This window comes from Trichechus manatus, unplaced genomic scaffold, assembly GCF_000243295.1.
Source record: "Trichechus manatus latirostris isolate Lorelei unplaced genomic scaffold, TriManLat1.0 scaffold00058, whole genome shotgun sequence".
In the NCBI taxonomy this organism is placed as follows: Eukaryota; Metazoa; Chordata; class Mammalia; order Sirenia; family Trichechidae; genus Trichechus; species Trichechus manatus.
Window position 1 is genome coordinate 6,214,102 of NW_004443994.1, and position 18,436 is coordinate 6,232,537.

The following is an 18,436-nucleotide window of genomic DNA, read 5'->3' on the forward strand; positions in this document are numbered from 1 at the left end:
GAACCTCCACTCCCAGCATATCTCATTTAATTCACTTTATCCTGTTCTACTTTTCCCTTTTCCCATAGTACCCATTACCTTCTAAGATACAACAAGACGTATTTATTTACTGTTACAATTGTTCAGATCTATCCTGTCTCCCACTTCCATCCCAAGACTGCAAGCTCTATAACTGCAAGTATGCATTCTGTTTTTTTTACTAATATAGCCCAAATACCTAGAACAATTCCTGGCACAAAGTAAGCACTCCATTAATATAGGTTTGCATTTATTAAGTTAAGCAAATAAGATTTAAAAATCTTCATTTTAATTTCAGTTGTACAGAGTACCAGAATATTTGTGCCAAAACAGAAATGTAGTTTTAATTTTGTCAATCCATCAGCTTTTGAATGAATCTCATTTTTCCCTCAAAATATGTCTCTTGCTATAAAATATTTACTTGTAACAAGCCCACAAGTGGGCCATCATGCTGGTTTTTCTCTCATTAGGCATTTCCACATCAGTTTATATTCACGAAAACGAATCTTTGATTCAGAGTAGATGTAGAATCAGCCTTTCTAGCTCATGAGAAAACATGACTGCTAACATCATTTATTATAACTATCAACACTTGATATCAAATTTTTCCTTTCATTCAACGAACTCTCAGCAGTGTCACTGCAATTATATGTAATAATGGGGGGAAATGTCTGTAGAACTAAAAACGACAAGAGTATTGTGGCAAGATCAATCTGAGGATTCAAATTGTCCTGAGGATTCAAATACAGTAAAATACTGAGAAACAGAAAATAAATTTGTGTCCAAATAGTACACAAACTTTCAAATTATCATCAATAGTGTTCAGTCTCCCACCTTAAATATACACTTGGAAACAATAAAGTGTAGCAGTTTGATGAGTTTGGCAGCAAATGAGCTTTATGGACAATAAATCAATGGACATAAGTGTAGGCAATAGTCTTAACTAACAAACAGACTTGGACAACAGAACCACTGTTCAGCTGTGCGAATATATCATGAAAATCTTTAAAATAAAATTCTTAAAAAAGATAGTCTGTCACATTACAGAAAGGTTTCCAGCAAAAGATAAGAAAATTTTACCATCATACAGATAATGAAACAATCTGTAATTGCTCACTGCTAACTCACTTCCTATGTTCCCATCCTTATTTAGATCACCAGAGAGAAGGAACTTCAACAGGGATTAAGACACCATGCTGAACAGAAGCATTAAAGACTGGCTATGTCTGAAGTTACTATATTACCATATACAACCCTACTATTGCTCCCCTCCCATTCTAACTCAATTCAGTTATCTGCATTGGAGGTAATTTTCACAAGTGGTCAGGCAAACATTTTCTTACTATACTTTGCAAATATTTCAGATGAAAAACAGAATACCCAGAATTAGAGTAATTGTCCCCTAGATTTCTCTGGCTCAACTGCCCAATATCTGGAATAAATTTTCTGTTTTTCCAACTGTTGTTGTTGTTGTTAGGTGCCGTCGAGTTGATTCTGACTCATAGCGACCCGATGCACCACAGAACAAAACACTGCCTGGTCCTACACCATGCTCACAATCGTTGTTATGCTTGAACCCATTGTTGCAGCCATTGTGTCAATCCATCTCGTTGAGGGTCTTCCTCTTTTTCGCTGACCCTCTACTTTATCAAGCATGATGTCCTCCAGGGACTGACCCCTCCTGACAACACGTCCAAAGTACGTAAGACATAGTCTCGCCGTCCTTGCTTCTAAGGAGTATTCTGGCTGTACCTCTTCCAAGACAGATTTGTTCCTTCTTTTGGCAGTCCGTGGTATATTCAATATTCTTTGCCAAAACCACAATTCAAAGGTGTCAATTCTTCTTTGGTCTTCTTTATTCATTGTACAGCTCTTGTATGCATTTGATGTGATTGAAAATACCATGGCTTGGGTCTGACGCACCTTAGTCTTCAAGGTGACGTCTTTGCTTTTCAACACTTTAAAGAGGTCTTTTGCAGCAGATTTGCCCAATGCAATGCATCTTTTGATTTCATGACTGCTGCTTCCATAGGTGTTGATTGTGGATCCAAGTAAAACGAATCCTTGACAACTTCGATCTCTTCTCTGTTTAACATGATATGGCTTATTGGTCCAGTTGTGAGGATTTTTGTTTTCTTTATGTTGAGGTGTAATCCATACTGAAGGCTGTGGTCTTTGATCTTCATCAGTAAGTGCTTCCTCTTCACTTTCAGCAAGCAAGGTCGTGTCATCGGCATAACGCAGGTTGTTAATGACTCTTCTTCCAATCCTGATGCCCCGTTCTTCTTCATATAGTCCAGCTGCTCAGCATACAGACTGACTAGGCATAGTGAAAGGATGCAACTCTGATGCTCACCTTTCCTGACTTTAAACCATGTAGTATCTCCTTGTTCTGTCCGAACAACTGCCTCTTGATCTATGTACAGGTTCCCTCACGGGCACAATTAAATGTTCTGGAATTCCCATTCTTCGCAATGTTATCCATAATTTGTTATGATCCACACAATCGAATGCCTTTGCATAGTCAATAAAACAGAGGTAAACATATTTCTGGTATTCTCTACTTTCAGCCAGGATCCATCTGACATCAGCAATGATATCCCTGGTTCCATATCCTCTTCTGAATCCAGCCTGAATTTCTGGCAGTTCCCTGTCGACATACTGCTGCAGCCACTTCTGAATGATCGTGAGCAAAATTTTACTTGCGTGTGATATTAATGATATTATTAATTTCGGAATTCGGTTGGATAACCTTTCTTGGGAATAGGCATAAATGTGGATCTCTTCCAGTCAGGTGGTCAGGTAGCTGTCTTCCAAATTTCTTGGCATAGACGAGAAAGCACTTCCAGAGCTGCATCCGTTTGTTGAAACATCTCAGTTGATATTCCGTCAATTCCTGGAGCCTTGTTTTTTGTCAATGCCTTCAGTGCAGCTTGGACTTCGTCCTTCAGTACCATCGGTTCCTGATCATATGCTACCTCTTGAAATGGCTGAACGTCGACCAATTATTTTTGGCATAATGACTCTATGTATTCTTTCCATCTTCTTTTGATGCTTCCTGCATCATTTAATATTTTCCCCCGTAGAATCCTTCACTATTTCAACTCGAGGCTTGAATTTTTTCTTCAGTTCTTTCAGTTTGAGGAATGTCGAGAGTGTTCTTCCCTTTTGGTTTTCTGTCTCCAGCCCTTTGTATGTGTCATTATAATACTTTACTTTGTCTTCTCTAGCCACCCTTTGAAATCTTCTGTTCAGTTCTTTTACTTCATCATTTCTTCCTTTTGCTTTAGCTACTCAACTTTCAAGAGCAAGTTTCAGAGTCTCTTCTGACATCCATTTTGGTCTTCTCTTTCCCGTCTTTTTAATGTCCTCTTGCTTTCTTCATGTATAATGCCCTTGACATCATTCCACAACTCGTCTGGTCTTTGGTCATTAATGTTCAACACGTCAAATCTATTCCTGAGATGGCCTCTAAATTCAGGTGGGATATATTTAAGGTTGTACTTTGGTTCTCGTGGACTTGTTCTAATTTTCTTCAGTTTCAACTTGAACTTGCATATGAGCAACTGATGGTCTGTTCCGTAGTCGGCCCCCAGCCTTGTTCTGACTGATGATATCGAGCTTTTCCATCATCTCTTTCCACAGATGTAGCTGATTTGATTCCTGTGTATTCCATCTGGCGAGGCCCAAGTGTATAGTTGCCATTTATGTTGGTGAAAAAGGTATTTGCAATGAAGAAGTCATTTGTCTTGCAAAATTCTATCATGCGATCTCCGGCATGGTTTCTATCACCAAGTCCATATTTTCCAACTACCAGTCCTTCTTTGTTTCCAACTTTTGCATTCCAATCACCAGTAATGATCAATGCATCCTGATTGCATGTTCAATCAATTTTAGATTGCAGAAGCTGGTAAAAACCTTCAGTTTCTTCATCTTTGGCCTTAGTAGTTGGTGGCTAAATTTGAAAATAGTCATATTAACTGGTCTTCCTCATAGGCGTATGGATATTATCCTATCACTGACAGCGTTGTACTTCAGGATAGATCTTGAAATGTTCTTTTTGACAATGAATGCAACGCCATTCCTCTTCAAGTTGTCATTCCCGGCATAGTAGACCATATAACTGTCAGATTCAAAACGGACGATACTAGTCCATTTCAGCTCACCAATGCCTAGGATATCGATGTTTATGTGTTCCATTTCATTTTTGGTGATTTCTAATTTTCCTAGATTCATACTTCGCACATTCCACGTTCCAATTATTACTGGATGTTTGCAGCTGTTTCTTCTCATTTTGAGTCATGCCATAACAGCAAATGAAGGTCCCAAAAGCTTGACTCCATCCACATCATTAAGGTCAGTTCTGCTTTGAGGAGGCAGCTCTTCCCCAGCTGTCTTTTGAGTGCCTTCCAACCTGGGGGGCTCATCTTCGGCACTATATCAGACAATGTTCTGCTGCTATTCATAAGATTTTCACTGGTTAATTCTTTTCAGAAGTAGACTGCCGGGTCCTTCTTCCTAGTCTGTCTTAGTCTGGAAGCTCACCTGTAACCTGTCCGCCATGGGTGATCCTGTTGGTATCTGAATACTGGTGGCATAGCTTTCAGCATCACAGCAACACACATGCCCCCAGAGTATGATAAACTGACAGACACATGGGGGTTTTCCAACTAGACCATAAGTTTTATGAATTCTAGAGCCTTCCCCAGCTTTGAGTCACTAATGCCATATTCCTAAAGCATAGTTTTGATGATGTAACTTAACCTACCCAAAAATACTACATGATTTATCCTTGTTACTTAAAGAATTCATTAAAAACAAAAACAAAACACACTTGACCTTGGTATTCATGACATTAAATGAGCTTATCCTAAGATACTTATTCCAATTATTTCCTACTATTCCTTTAGTTATGTCTTTCATTTCAGCCAAACTGGAATACTATTCTTCTCCAAACATACTCCATACTTTTTTACCTTACCCTTGCTCATGTCGAGTCTTCTGCCAGAAAAACTTCTCTTACTGTATCTGCCTTTCAATGTATCTGTAGACAGGAAGATAAACAAGACATGGTCCTTGCCAAAGGTCATTGGAAAAGAATCACAAACAGCTGATGAATTATCACACAATAGAATTAATACATCATTATAGATAAACACAGGGCATTAAGGAATCAAAGAAGAGGTTACCTCCAAAACACAGATTGTTGTTGTTGTTGTTAGGTGCCATCAAGCTGGTTCCGACCATAGTGACCCCATGTACAACAGAACAAAACACTGCCCAGTCCTGCACCATCCTCATAATCTTTGCTAGGCTTGAGCCCATCAAAACACAGATACATACTCAAAATATTTACACTGTAAATGCCCAGATATGTGAATAAAATTATATGTATAAACTCCAACTTGGGTTCTTTCAAAAATATTAGATCTGTAAAAATGACCTCAATTCACAATTATCTGTCCTATTCACATCCACTTCCCCTTCCTATGTTCAACCCAATACTGCTGCCTTTACTCAAATATTTGTATATATTTGTAAGTAAATATGCTTAGAGTTCAGCCAATAATACAGATCTAATTTCTGTACTTATTTTATCAGATTGGCACTAGACTGCAGACCATACTTAACTATAACACACGTTGGTTTTCTTACATAACCCAAAATGTTCACTTTTCCCTCTTTCTGTCAATCAAAATAAACCAACACAATGAAGCAAAATATTTAAAAATCATGATTTTATAAATGTAAAGCAGCTGTTGTGAAACTATTTAAAGGATACGGATTTCTGTAACAGCCTTCAAGGAACCTAAATCTTTTTCAGTCACCCCTAAAAAAAAAAAGAAGAAAAAAACTTATATAATTATATTGATTAAAAAAACTTTTCCATAAAAACTGTTTCAATTAAAGTTGCATAACTTTTTATTGAGAACACATTTTTAAAAATAATGTAACATAATAAAGAAATTTACTATATTTTTGTATTCTTCCTTGTGCTAAGAAATGTAGATTAGTTTGTACTTTATAAAACCAACTGAAAAGGAAAGTGATTACCTTGAATATCATGAGATGGAGATGCAGCTGAAAAAGACGGTGCTTTGAACATGCTTTCTCTGATGTCAGAAGCAGAAAAAGCATCACTTGCTGTAAACAGGTTAATGTCTGAATACTGGCGTTTCTGCTTACTATTGCTACAGTTCCGTGATTTCCCTTTATTCATTTCTGTTTGTACAATGCTCACTGAGTCAATGTGAGAATCCAAAATTGCACTTCCACGTATGTTGTCAGATATTTTAAATAATCTAAAAAAAAAAAAAATGCTCTTCACTTAAAATAGTGATTAGAATGTGAAAAGCTAGCACAAAATTGGCCCCCTTAAAAATACCCATAAATTACGGTTTATTCAACGAAGAAAAGCTAATAATTCTCCTAAAATATGACCTTCTAAGTTTACCACTGAATTATATCTTTTCACTTTCCTGAAACTCAAATAAATACATTTGTGGTAGCCAGCCTCCCAGATGGCCCTGATGATCCTAGCCTCCTGAGTATTACACCCTTTTGTAGTCTCCTCCTATGTTGAATTAGGGCTGGTCTGTGTGACTAGAAGAGTACTGTGGAAGTACAAGTGTGTGACTTCCACTGCTAAGTCAATAACAGACATTTTCCTTCCACATGGTCTCTTGCATTGCTCACTCTGAGGAGGAGCTAGCCACCATATCATGGAAACACTCAAGGAATTCTGTAAGGAGGACCACGTAAAGAGGTACGAAGGCCTGCTGTCAACAACCAGCACCAACTTACCAGCCAAGGTAAGCGAGCCGCCGTGAAAGCAGATCCTTTGGCCATTGTCAAGTCTTCAGATAACTGCAGCCTGGCCAACATTTTGGTTGTAACCCCCAACATCTTTATGTATTCTCATGAGGGACCCCAAGCCAGAACCACGAGTTAAGCTGTTCCTAAATTCCTAACTCATGGAAAATGTGAGGGATAAAAATGTGTAAATGTGTACTGTTCTTTTAAGCCACTGCTTTTGGGATAACTTGTTACACAGCAATAGATAACTAATATACCACTTGAACTCAAAAAAGTGCTTAAGGGAGAAAGAAAAGAAGCCACTAAATCTAGTCACAGCAAAAGAGAGACATTTATCCACCTAATAGTAGTTAAATTTAACTGAAATTAGTCAAGTAAGTTAACATACTTGTCATGAATTAAAAGTTGCTTATGTCAGCAACTGCATTTGGCTCTACAGACTCTACTAGACAAAATATAGTTTTCCTAGCCAATCAAATCAGTTTTCTAGGTCAAAAACAATGGAAAAGAAGTAAACTAAGTATATTAGCATATTAAATCTTCCCCAAAACTACCCAGTAACCATTTTAGCATGAGAAATACTTCTTTGCAAAACTCTGGCAAATAAGGAGAGGTCATTTTTACGAGTGTAATGTATTATATTCAACTGATTATAGGACAATTCATCAAAGTAATTTGCTCATAATAATACTAAGGGAGGAAAGTTACCATTAAGGAAGTTAATACAACACTCATTGAAGAAGTAATGGGGTTGACAGCAGGTATCGATCTTAACAGAAGTCTGTAAGAACTACACCCAAACCAAGCACTGTGCAAATATAGAATATGTTTTAAATTATTTTTATTATTAATCTTAATGACATGTTTTCCTACAGTGTTTCAAAAAATGACAGAGAGAAATGTATTATTAGAACAAGTTCTGTAGAGTTACATCCTCCAATGCCAGCAACTCTTTCTTTGAAAATAGAAAAGTTAAAAATTATCTAGTTTTAGATAATATAGTAGAATCCCATTATAAAATGGTATTGGGGACAACACTTATGCCGCTGGATGATTCCTTGTTCTATGCTGTGACATTGGTTAAAAACATGGACTTTGGAATCAGACAAACCTGGGTTTAAGTCTAAAGCTCCTCTACTTTCTAGTTGTGTGACTTTAAAGTTAGTGAAAGTTGGAAATAGTTTTGCAAACTGTTAAAATGTTATCCAAATGCTAGTTACCTAAAGTCTCTGGACCTCAGATTATTCCTAGGTCCTCTGGAACTCCCACTCCACAAACTCCCTTATGCCCTCAACTTCTTTATTAACTGTTCTATTTACTTCCTGGTCTTCACAAAAATATGGCACTGCCCTGGAAAACTCTTGCTCTAAAAAACTCGTTTGTTGTTGTTGTTAGGTGCCGTCGAGTCGGTTCCAACTCATACCGACTCCACGTACATCAGAACAAAACACTGCCGGGTTCTGTGCCATCCTCAACAAGCGTTGCTATGCTTGAGCGCATTGTTGCAGCCACTGTGTCAATCCATATCATTGAGGGTCTTCCTCTTTTTCACTGACCCACTACTCTACCACTCATGATGTCCCTCTCCAGGGACCGGTCCCTCCTCATAACATGTCCAACGTATGTGAGATGAAGTCTCATCACCCTCACTTCTAAGGAGCATTCTGGCTGTACTTCTTCCAAGACAGATTTGTTCATTCTTCTGGCAGTTCATGGTATATTCAATATTCTACACCAACTCCATAATTCAAAGGCATCAATTCTTCTTCGGTCTTCTTTATTCATTGTCCAGCTTTCATATGCAAATGAGGCTATTGAAAATACCACGGCTTGGGTCAGGCGCACTTTAGTCCTTAAAGTGACATCTTTTTTTTAACACTTTAAAGAGATCTTTTGCAGCAGATTTTCCCAATGCAATATGTCCTTTGATTTCTTGACTGCTGTTTCCATGGGCATTGATTGTGGATCCAAGTAAAATGAAATCCTTGACAACTTCAACCTTTTCTCTGTCTATCATGATTTTGCTTATTGGTCCAGTTGTTAGGATTTTTGTTTTCTTTATGTTGATGTGTAATCCATACTGAAGGCTGTGGTCTTTGATCTTCATTAGTTTTTCAAGTCCTCTTCACTTTCAGCAAGTAAGGTTGTGTCATCTGCATATCGCAGGTTGTTAATTAGTCTTCCTGCAATGCTGATGCCCTGTTCTTCTTCATATAATCCAGCTTCTCAGATTATTTGCTCAAAATACAGACGGAATCAGTATGGTGAAAGGATACAATCCTGATGTACACCGTTCCTGACTTTAAACCATGAAGTATCCCCTTGCTCTGTTCAAATGACTGCCTCCTGATCTTATGTACAGGTTCCTTATGAGTACTATTAAGTGTTCTGGAATTCCCATTCTTCATAATGTTATCCATAATTTGTTATGATCCATACAGTCAAATGCCTCTGCATAGTTAATAAAACACAGCTAAACATCTTTCTGGTATTGTCTGCTTTTAGCCATGATCCATCTGACATGAGCAATGATATCCCCTGTTCCACGGTTGCTCTAAAAAACTCTTAAGAGGAAACTGCTAATTCTATCACATCCAATGTACTCAAGTCTCAGAGTCTGTCTTCTCCATCCCAAATCTAGATCACTATTCTACTCTCTCATAAGAAAGTATCTGTGCTATCTAGCTATACCACCTTGTAACCCTTCTCATCTCTGTCATGTATCAACCTCCTTGTCACTTTCTTTAAAAAAATTTTATTGTACTTTACATGAAGGTTTACATAACAAACTAGCTTCTCATTAAATAATTAGTACACATATTATTTTGTGACACTGGTTGCCAACCACACGACATGTCAACACTCTCCCCTTCTTGACCCTGGGTTCCCTATGACCAGCTTTCCTATCCCCTCCTGCCTTCTTGTCCTTGCCCCTGGGCTGGTGTGCGCATTTAGTCTCATTTTGTTTTATGGGCCTGTCTAATCTCTGGCTGAATGGTGAACCTCAGGAGTGATTTCAGTACTGAGCTAAAAGAGTATCCGGAGGCCATATTCTCACTGTTTCTCCAGTCTCTGTCAGACCAGTAAGTCTGGTCTTTTTGTGTGTGTGTGTGAGTTAGAATTTTGTTCTACATTTTTCTCCACCTCTGTTCCTCTGTCCGGGACCTCTATTGTGATACCTGTCAGAGCAGTCGGTGGTAGTAGCCAGGCACCATCAAGTTGTGCTGGACTCAGTCTGGTGGAGGCTGTAGTACTTCTGGTCCATTAGTCATTTGGACTAATCTTTCCATTGTGTATTTGGTTTTCTTCATCCTCCCTTGCTCCAGATGGGGTGACATCAGTGGAGTATCTTAAATGGCTGCTTGGAAGCTTTTAAGACCCCAGAATGCTACTCACCAAAGTAGAATGTAGAACATTTTCTTTATAAACTATGTTATGCCAATTGAGCTAGATGTTTCCCAAGACCATGGTCCCCACAGCCCTCTGCCCAGCAATTCGGTCCATCAGGGCATTTGGATGTGTCTAAGGAGCTTCTATGACCTTGCCTTGCACAAGTTGTGCTGGCTTCCCCAGTACTGTGTACTGTCTTACCCTACTATAAAGTATTTACCCAATTATTTTTAGTTTTTTATTTACTATCTGTCTTTTCATTAAATTATAAGCTCCTTGAACCTATGATTAGAATCTCAGAGCCAGTACAGTATCTGGCACATGGTAGACTTGTTATTTGGTATTGCTGGTTTTCTCAGTCAGATTGTACCATATTTCATACTTTTGCACTTGATTCACTGAATATTGTTTATTTCATTTAATTACCTTTTTCCAAATGCTGATGCACTCTCTCCTTTATCATCTGCAAAGTTAATACATTTTGTGTCATCAGGGACATTTTTCTCAGGTGCTACTTCAGTGCCAATGTGATTTTTGTATTTCTGAGAAGAACCATATGTCAGCTTGCCAGTAACATGTGGTAAATCGCTGTTACCTGCCCCTCCTACGTTTAGATTATCTTCTTCATATTTACTAGAGGGGAAGGAAAATTGGAGGTTTTGCATTGGTGAAATATAACGTGTGCCTTCAGTAGTTATCTTTAAATGTGATGTTAACTTTTTTGGCCTCTTTTCTTGACCTATAAAAAAGAAATATATTAAAAACAAATGTTCAAAATGATGGTGTAAATTTTTTTTTAAGTTTCAAAAAAAGTTTGTTAATTAAATGTGAAAGACAGAAGAAAATTATTAGCACAATAACAGGATAATCTGTAATACCAAGTAATGTTTTGAAATACAAGTGGTTGTTATTCTTATGAAATGTTGCATCACTGAAGGGTGCTGAGAAGTTAATTCAGAATTATTGAAATTAAATAAGAAATTTACATAGAATATACCTTATAAAATAGGTTTAATTCCTGACCTGCAGAAATGATCATAATTGTAATGTTTAACTATCTTATGTACTACAAATGATAGAATTATACAAGTAATTATAAATCTTTTTAAGTTTATATAAATAATTTACACACAGAAATATAATAACCAATCATATAAAATGTTATTGAATATGATTCAGAATTACAATATATTATACAATGCTTGTTCCTTTATCTTGAGTTTAAAAGTTTAGAAACACTTTCATCAGGGTGACAGAATTTTAATGGTTTCTTTACAGACTTTACAAGCATCTTTAGGAGGTTTCAGGGGGAGTTTGGAGGCCTTTTTAGGGCTTAAATTTGCTTTACTATATATGGCTATAAGCTATATATTATTTGAAGCATACATAAGTATATAATATATATTTACATGTTTATATATATAACATATACATAAATTATGAAGTTTAATAATAAAAGGTACACCCAAGAATCCACCACCTAATTTAAGAATTAAATTATTGCCACTTATATCACATATATTGTTTGGATATGCTTGTTTTTGAGTTTTATAAAAATGGAGTCAAAATATATATACTAAAATCAAACCCGTTGCCATCAAGCCAATTCTGACTTATGGTGACACCATGTGCTACAGAGTAGAACTGCTCCATAGGATACTCTTGGCTGTAATCTCAATGGAAGCAGATCTCCAGGCCTTTCTTCCATGCTACCACTGGGTGGGTGTAAACTGCCAACCTTTAGGTTAGTATTTGAGTGCATACATTGTGTCACCTAGGGACCTCAAACTATCTTGCTTTTTTAATTCAACATATTTCGGGGATCTGGTTCCTAAACGAGATTATTCTACCTTTAGTACAGGACAGAGAAAAAACTGCATAGCAATGGTACAAGTTTAAATAGTAAGAGAAAAAAATTCATAAAACAATGATCAGAACAGGTGTGTAAGAGTGTATGTGCGCATATATGTATGCATATGTATACACATGTATGTATGGAGAAGGAAAATGTTGTAAATTTTAAGATTTAGTGAGACGTATTTTGAACAAGAAAAATCTCTGACTTTCGTTTTATTCCATTAAAATGAAAGGGATTTATAATATCAGGTGCTCCCAGATTTTTTACATTGACACGAACTGCATGGATTTGGTTCCACAACAAATATATGATAATTTACCTAACAGTTTATGACTTTCTATTTCTTCCTCTAGCACTTGAGTATCTGGAATTTCTGAAATCAATGGAGCAGGTGGGAGAAACCAATCCAATGATTTTTCATTGTCTGGAGAGCTATATAAAATATAAAAATGTGAATATATAAGTTAATAAAGATATAATATCAGACATGTGAAATAATGTATTTCTTAATTAAACATTACTCAATTACAGACTCTTAAGCATCCCATAAATGAATTTTCTGTTATCTTTTGCTATCTAATTCTGATTTATCCCTGTACGGCAGCATTCTCAACCCTTTTTTCTTTATGTGCCACAGGACTAATAATGTTGTTATGTGAGATATATTACCTAAATAATGGCTATAACTCTATCTCCTTTTCTCTAATCCAAATGCCAGTGACAGGAATCTTAAATATGCTCCCATTTAAAAAAAGAAAAAAAAGTAGTAAATCATTCTCAAATCTTAGCATCTCAACTACTACAAGTAACAAAGTACTTATGACACACCTCACAACTCATCACAGGTCACCAATGTGTAAATGACACCATTACTGGTGTTCTAGAGTATTCTATAGCATTATTACAAATTAATGTCCTAAACCTAAATATTCTTGGTCCAGAACCATCTACAAACCACAGGAAATCTAAGAGACCAGATGAACTGACAAATCACTTCATAAATCTTCAGTAATAGATGAGATTCTGCCACCTGTTGGTTGGTGCCTTTAACTACATTTCCTTATCTTTTAGCTGTGATCTTGTTAACATATACTGTTTAAATGTTTCTTTTCCAATCATAGTTGACTTGTCCTTCATTAGACCAAAAAGATAAGTGTTAGGTGGTAGAAAACAAGGTTGAGAAAAGCATTATATACATTTTCTATGCCAAGTCCCAAGGACTTTATAATTTATTTTTTATCTCGTCATTTAGGATTTTAAGCTCTGTGAAGTGAAAGACTTAGTCTTTCTCCTGTCATAGCTCCTAGCACAGAGCTACTGTAACCATATTTTCCAAATCAAAAATCTACAACACATCATCTGACAATATCTGCCATATGGTCTGACAATAGGCCAGAGCATCTGAAGTTTGAGACTGTGTCAGAAGGATCTCCAAACACCATCCCCTCCCAGGGTTTGATGATTTGCTAGGAGGACTCACAGGACTCAGCCTATAACTGTACTCATGGCTATGACTTATTATAGCAAAAGGATACAAAGCAAAATCAGCAACGGGAAAGGCAGATTAGGGGAAGTCCGCAGGAAACCAGGCACAGGCTTCCAAAGGTTCTCTCTCAATGGAGCCACACAAAATACACTTAATTCTTCCAGCAACAAGTTGCAACAACACGTGCAAGGTGTTACCAACCAGGGAAGCTTATTAGAGACTCAGTTCTCAGAGCTTTTATTGGGGAGTTGATAATGTATCATCCTCTGCTTGGTACATACCCAAATTCCATTATTCCCAGAAGGAAAGTAGGAGTTCAGCATAAACCATATTGTTTGTACAAATAGTTTAGGTACAGTGAGCCACTCTTATCAGTTAATGGTGGGAATCCTGTTGAAATCTAAGATCTCAAAAGCCAGCATGGGCCAATCTTGCAAGCAGGCCTTTTCAAGGATAGCAGTTTAGGCCTGCTATGTTAACTTTCTTTTTTTTCCTGCACAGGGATTACTGCAGAAAATCCAAGAAAGATGGTAACTATACAAAAAGCACATATCTAGCTGTACTATTCAGCCTTCCCATAAAATTAACTCCTCCTTATGATTTCTCACTTGGTTTTCAGTGGTCCCATCATTTTCCCAATCACCCAGAATCCAAACTATAGTAGAATCTTTCTTACCATATATATCCAGACACACACAAGATCTTATTTCATCTTCCTTATAATGCTTCTTGAATTCATTATTTCCTTTGTACTTCCACTGCCACTATTCTAATCCAAGCTCTAATCAACTTATGTCTGGTTGAAAACAATAGTGCCTTAACTGGTTTCACTGCCTCCAGGCTTTCTCTCTTCTAATATATTTTACACGTTTCTACCATATTAATTTGAAATTGTTTTCATCATATTACTCGTCTATTCAAAATCTTCCAAATAATGCCAACTTCCTAATGGCCTTGGGCCGCCTTACAGTTTTAACTTTTCTACATGTATTTTATAGTCCTCGCTAAACAGAACTACTTATATACCAAATAGATAATACATTCTGTCCCTCCTCATCTTTGCTCAAAGATATTTCCTTTACTTGGCTTGCCCCTCTGCCCACCCACCCCCATATCCACCTATAGATGCTCTACTGCTTTATGTATGCATTTATTCATTCAACAATTATTTACTGAGTACTATGTGCCAGGCACTGTTTTAGGCACTAGAGTTTATATTCATTCAAAGTCCAGCTCAAATCCTACCTTCTCCAAGAAACCTCCCCAGGTTCCCAAAGATTTTATCCCTTCCCTCTTCTTACAGATTGTCTGAGCTTATGTTTATCACAGACTTCCTTGTATCAGTAGTGTGTGTGTATAGACAGATAATAGATAGGTAATAGGTAAAGAGAATACTCCCTCTAGTTTGTAAACACCTAAGGATTTCTTTCATTCCCATTTGCATCACTAGTGCCTAATACAGTGCTTTATATAATTAGGTATAATATTCATTAAATGTTTGCTGATCCAATTTCATGGATTTTTAACATATAAATAATCATGTCTGAGATCCTTCTTGCCACTTAAAGTCCTCCACAATCTACCTCAACTTACCTTTCTAACTTTATGTCCCACTGTCTCCCTTTTATGAATCTACTCCAGCAAAACTTCTCTATACACCCTCCCCTAAAAGTACCATGAATTGTCCCATCTCCATTTCTTTTCTCTCACTGTTACACTCTGCCTTAAAGTATCCACTTCCTCTTTGCTATAAGAATTATCACAACTTTCAAAACTCCCCAAAGTCCCCCTACCACTACCATAAAGCCTGACCTTAGCAGTCTAGCCCAGAATGACCTTCTCTCCAAATCTGAAACTTCATTGCATGAATACATGCTTACCACTTGCTTTGCACATATTTTTGACTTTGTATTGTTAGGACAATGACCGTATGTTCCAATTTGCCCAGGACAGTCCTGAATAACACCTGTTGTCCCAGTTTGGATGCACTTGTTCACTCTCAAAAGCGTCCCAGCCTGGATGATGAACTACATAGGCATACTAATATTTATTCATAGCATTTCCATATATATGTTTAATCTCTTCAATTAGATTTCAAGGTTTTTTTTTGAAATAAAAGTCTGTTTCATCCTTTTTATATCCCTTTCAGCATTCAATCATATTTGAATTAATATTTGAATGAATGAAAAAATAAATGAATGAAGCAATAAATAATACAATTTGCTAAATGCTTCATTAAAATAGGATAATACAACAGAACAAATACATAGAAAATTTTAAATTGAGAGCAATTCACATGTGAAAATCCATAGAAGCCAGTATTTTACAGACTACCTATTCTCTATTATTTCCTTTGGTCCCACATCTTTATTTCCACTCCTACTTTTTGTCTACACTGAATTTGCCTATTACACTTGGCTTTTGGTCACACTGCCCATTCTGTTTCCAAGATGTTCCATCATTCCTTGTCCTGAGCTACTTTTTGACCATTACTTCCAGTCTTTACCTTGGCCAAAAATAATTTGAACAAACCAGAAATGCAAATAGATGGGAACCAAATAAGCAAGATTCTACTCTATTTTTAGAATAATATTTAAAATGTTAAACTTTTGTTACTTCCTTACACCTGAATTCCATGTTTACCAAAACCAAACCCAAATCTGTTGCCATCGAGTCGATTCCAACTCATAGCGACCCTACAGGACAGAGTAGAGCTGTCCCGCAGGGTTTCCAAGGAGTGGTTGTGGATTTGAACTGCCAGCCTTTTGGTTAGCAGCCGAGCTGTTAGCCACTGTGCCACCAGGGCTCCATGTTTACCAAATATATGACTAAAACATCATTCTATTGATCCTTCATTTATTTATATACTTATTTACAGAAAGGAAAGTAAATCCCCTAAAGATTTAAAAAAAAAAAAAAACCTAAAACAATGTACTGTGTTACACTTAACGCAGACTTACTTTTCAGTTTCATCTCGTTTTTCAAAAAACAAATTGTCCAAAGAAAACAAGCAGTCACTTGATTTCAGCATCATTGAAACTCTGAAAACTACAAAAAACAGAAAATACAGTTAATAGCTACAAAGATGTAGAAAAATACTTCTGGATAAATACACTACAATTATTCTTTTCCCAGAATATCTTGTAAAATACAATCACAGACTACCTTTCCAGCTTTACCTTCTGCAAGTTCCTCCAAAACCAGTTGCCACTGAGCCAATTCTGACTCACAGTGACCCTAGAGGACAGAGTAGAACTGCCCCTTAGAGTTTGTAAGGAGCTGCTAGTGGATTCAAACTGCTGACCTTTTGGTTAGCAGCCGAGCTCTTAAGCATTGTGCCACCAGGGCTCCCAACTTCCTCCAAAGTGTCTCCAAATGTTCAAAACAGATTATTCTCTATTCTCCACTCATTCATGCATTGTCACACTTCTAGGCCTCTCCTCATACTGCAATAATGCTTAAAATGTGTTTCCTTCTATTCCCCACCTGGTAAATCCCTACCCGTCCTCCAAGTTATAGGTCAAATTTGTTTAATTTGCTGAAGTCAATACACGTTTAAATTGGTATACCATATCCCCTGTTGCCATCAAGTCCATTCCAATTCACAGAGACCCTATAGGACACAGTAGAACTGCCCCATAGGGTTTCCAAGGAGTGGCTTTGAAGACTTTGGAAGATTTCTTCAAATCTTCTCTGAATTTGTCCTTTTCCCCCAAACAAAATTAAATCATTCCTTTTGGGCTCTGATGCTACTTTGTTCATCCTCTATTATAGAACCTACCATGGTGCACTTTATTGTGAATGTGTGTACCTCTAATAACAATTTACTACGTACACATACAGCACAGGAAGTATATCTTATTTATCTTTCTATGCTTAGTATAATTTTTCAGTATCTTGTTAAGATAAAGAATTAAACATTAATATAAACATAACTGACATGGTATACGGAACCCTAGCGGTGCAGTGGTTAAGAGTTCAGGCTGCTAACCAAAGGTCGGCAGGTCGAATCCACCAGCTGCTCCTTGGAAAATCTATGGAGCAGTTCTGCTCTGTCCTATAGGGTCTCCATGAGTTGGAATGGACTCAATGGCAACGAAGGACATGGTATACCAATTTAAACACATACTGACTTCGGCAAATTAAACAAATTTATTTTGATGTAATCCACACATATTTGCATATCTGTCTCTAGTTGTCTCTGTCTGCTGGTTTCTCTCTTCAAGTTCCTTCCCCCCTACATACACACACACATTCAGAATGTAACATTTTAGTAGCTGGCTACACGGATGGTCAAATCCTAGAACCCAATGAAATGAGGTTCTGAAGAACCAATTGATTTAGCTTTCCATAGAGTTTTTCCTGTTTTGCTTGCTTTCTTTCTTCCTCATGATGGTACTAATATGTTTTTGTCTCCACAGAATTCAAGCTGACCCTCCAGTAGTTCCAACAGGTAATCTGCATGGCTTGAGAGAAGTACTTCCCAAAATTCTTCCATGGGATGTCAACAGGTGTTCCAAGAAATAAAGGCTTTCATTGTCAAATAAATTTGGGATACACTAGGTTAAACGAAGTTTAGCAGGATTTTTATTTTTACTGGTACACGAGACTTTTAATACAATAGTGTACATAGTGAATCTCAAAACAGGGATTCAGAATACAGCCCAGCATTTACTAAACCTACTCTACCTCATTACCAGTTTTCCCCTAAACATCCCAGGAGACCAACGTATGTCAGAACATTTCCTTCATTCATTAACAAATACTTATAAAGGAACTATTATGTGTCAGGTACTGTGCTAAGTGCTAGGAACACTTTAGAAACTGCTGTTCTAGATTTTATTGAAGGCCTTATAAATGACAAAAGC

General features: G+C 37.0%; 1 protein-coding gene across 1 annotated transcript in view; it reads right to left on the minus strand.

The window, feature by feature from the left end:
* HFM1 (helicase for meiosis 1) overlaps window positions 1-18,436 on the minus strand; it is a 105,201-nt gene that overhangs the window by 82,657 nt on the left and 4,108 nt on the right. The window contains exons 2-6 of the mRNA XM_023733415.1: window positions 16,529-16,616; window positions 12,402-12,514; window positions 10,651-10,963; window positions 6,073-6,320; window positions 5,801-5,848 (exon numbers count right to left, since the gene is read on the minus strand). Of these exons, the coding sequence (XP_023589183.1) occupies window positions 5,801-5,848; window positions 6,073-6,320; window positions 10,651-10,963; window positions 12,402-12,514; window positions 16,529-16,602 (796 nt within the window). The 5' untranslated portion in view covers window positions 16,603-16,616. The remainder of the gene's footprint in view (window positions 1-5,800; window positions 5,849-6,072; window positions 6,321-10,650; window positions 10,964-12,401; window positions 12,515-16,528; window positions 16,617-18,436) is intronic.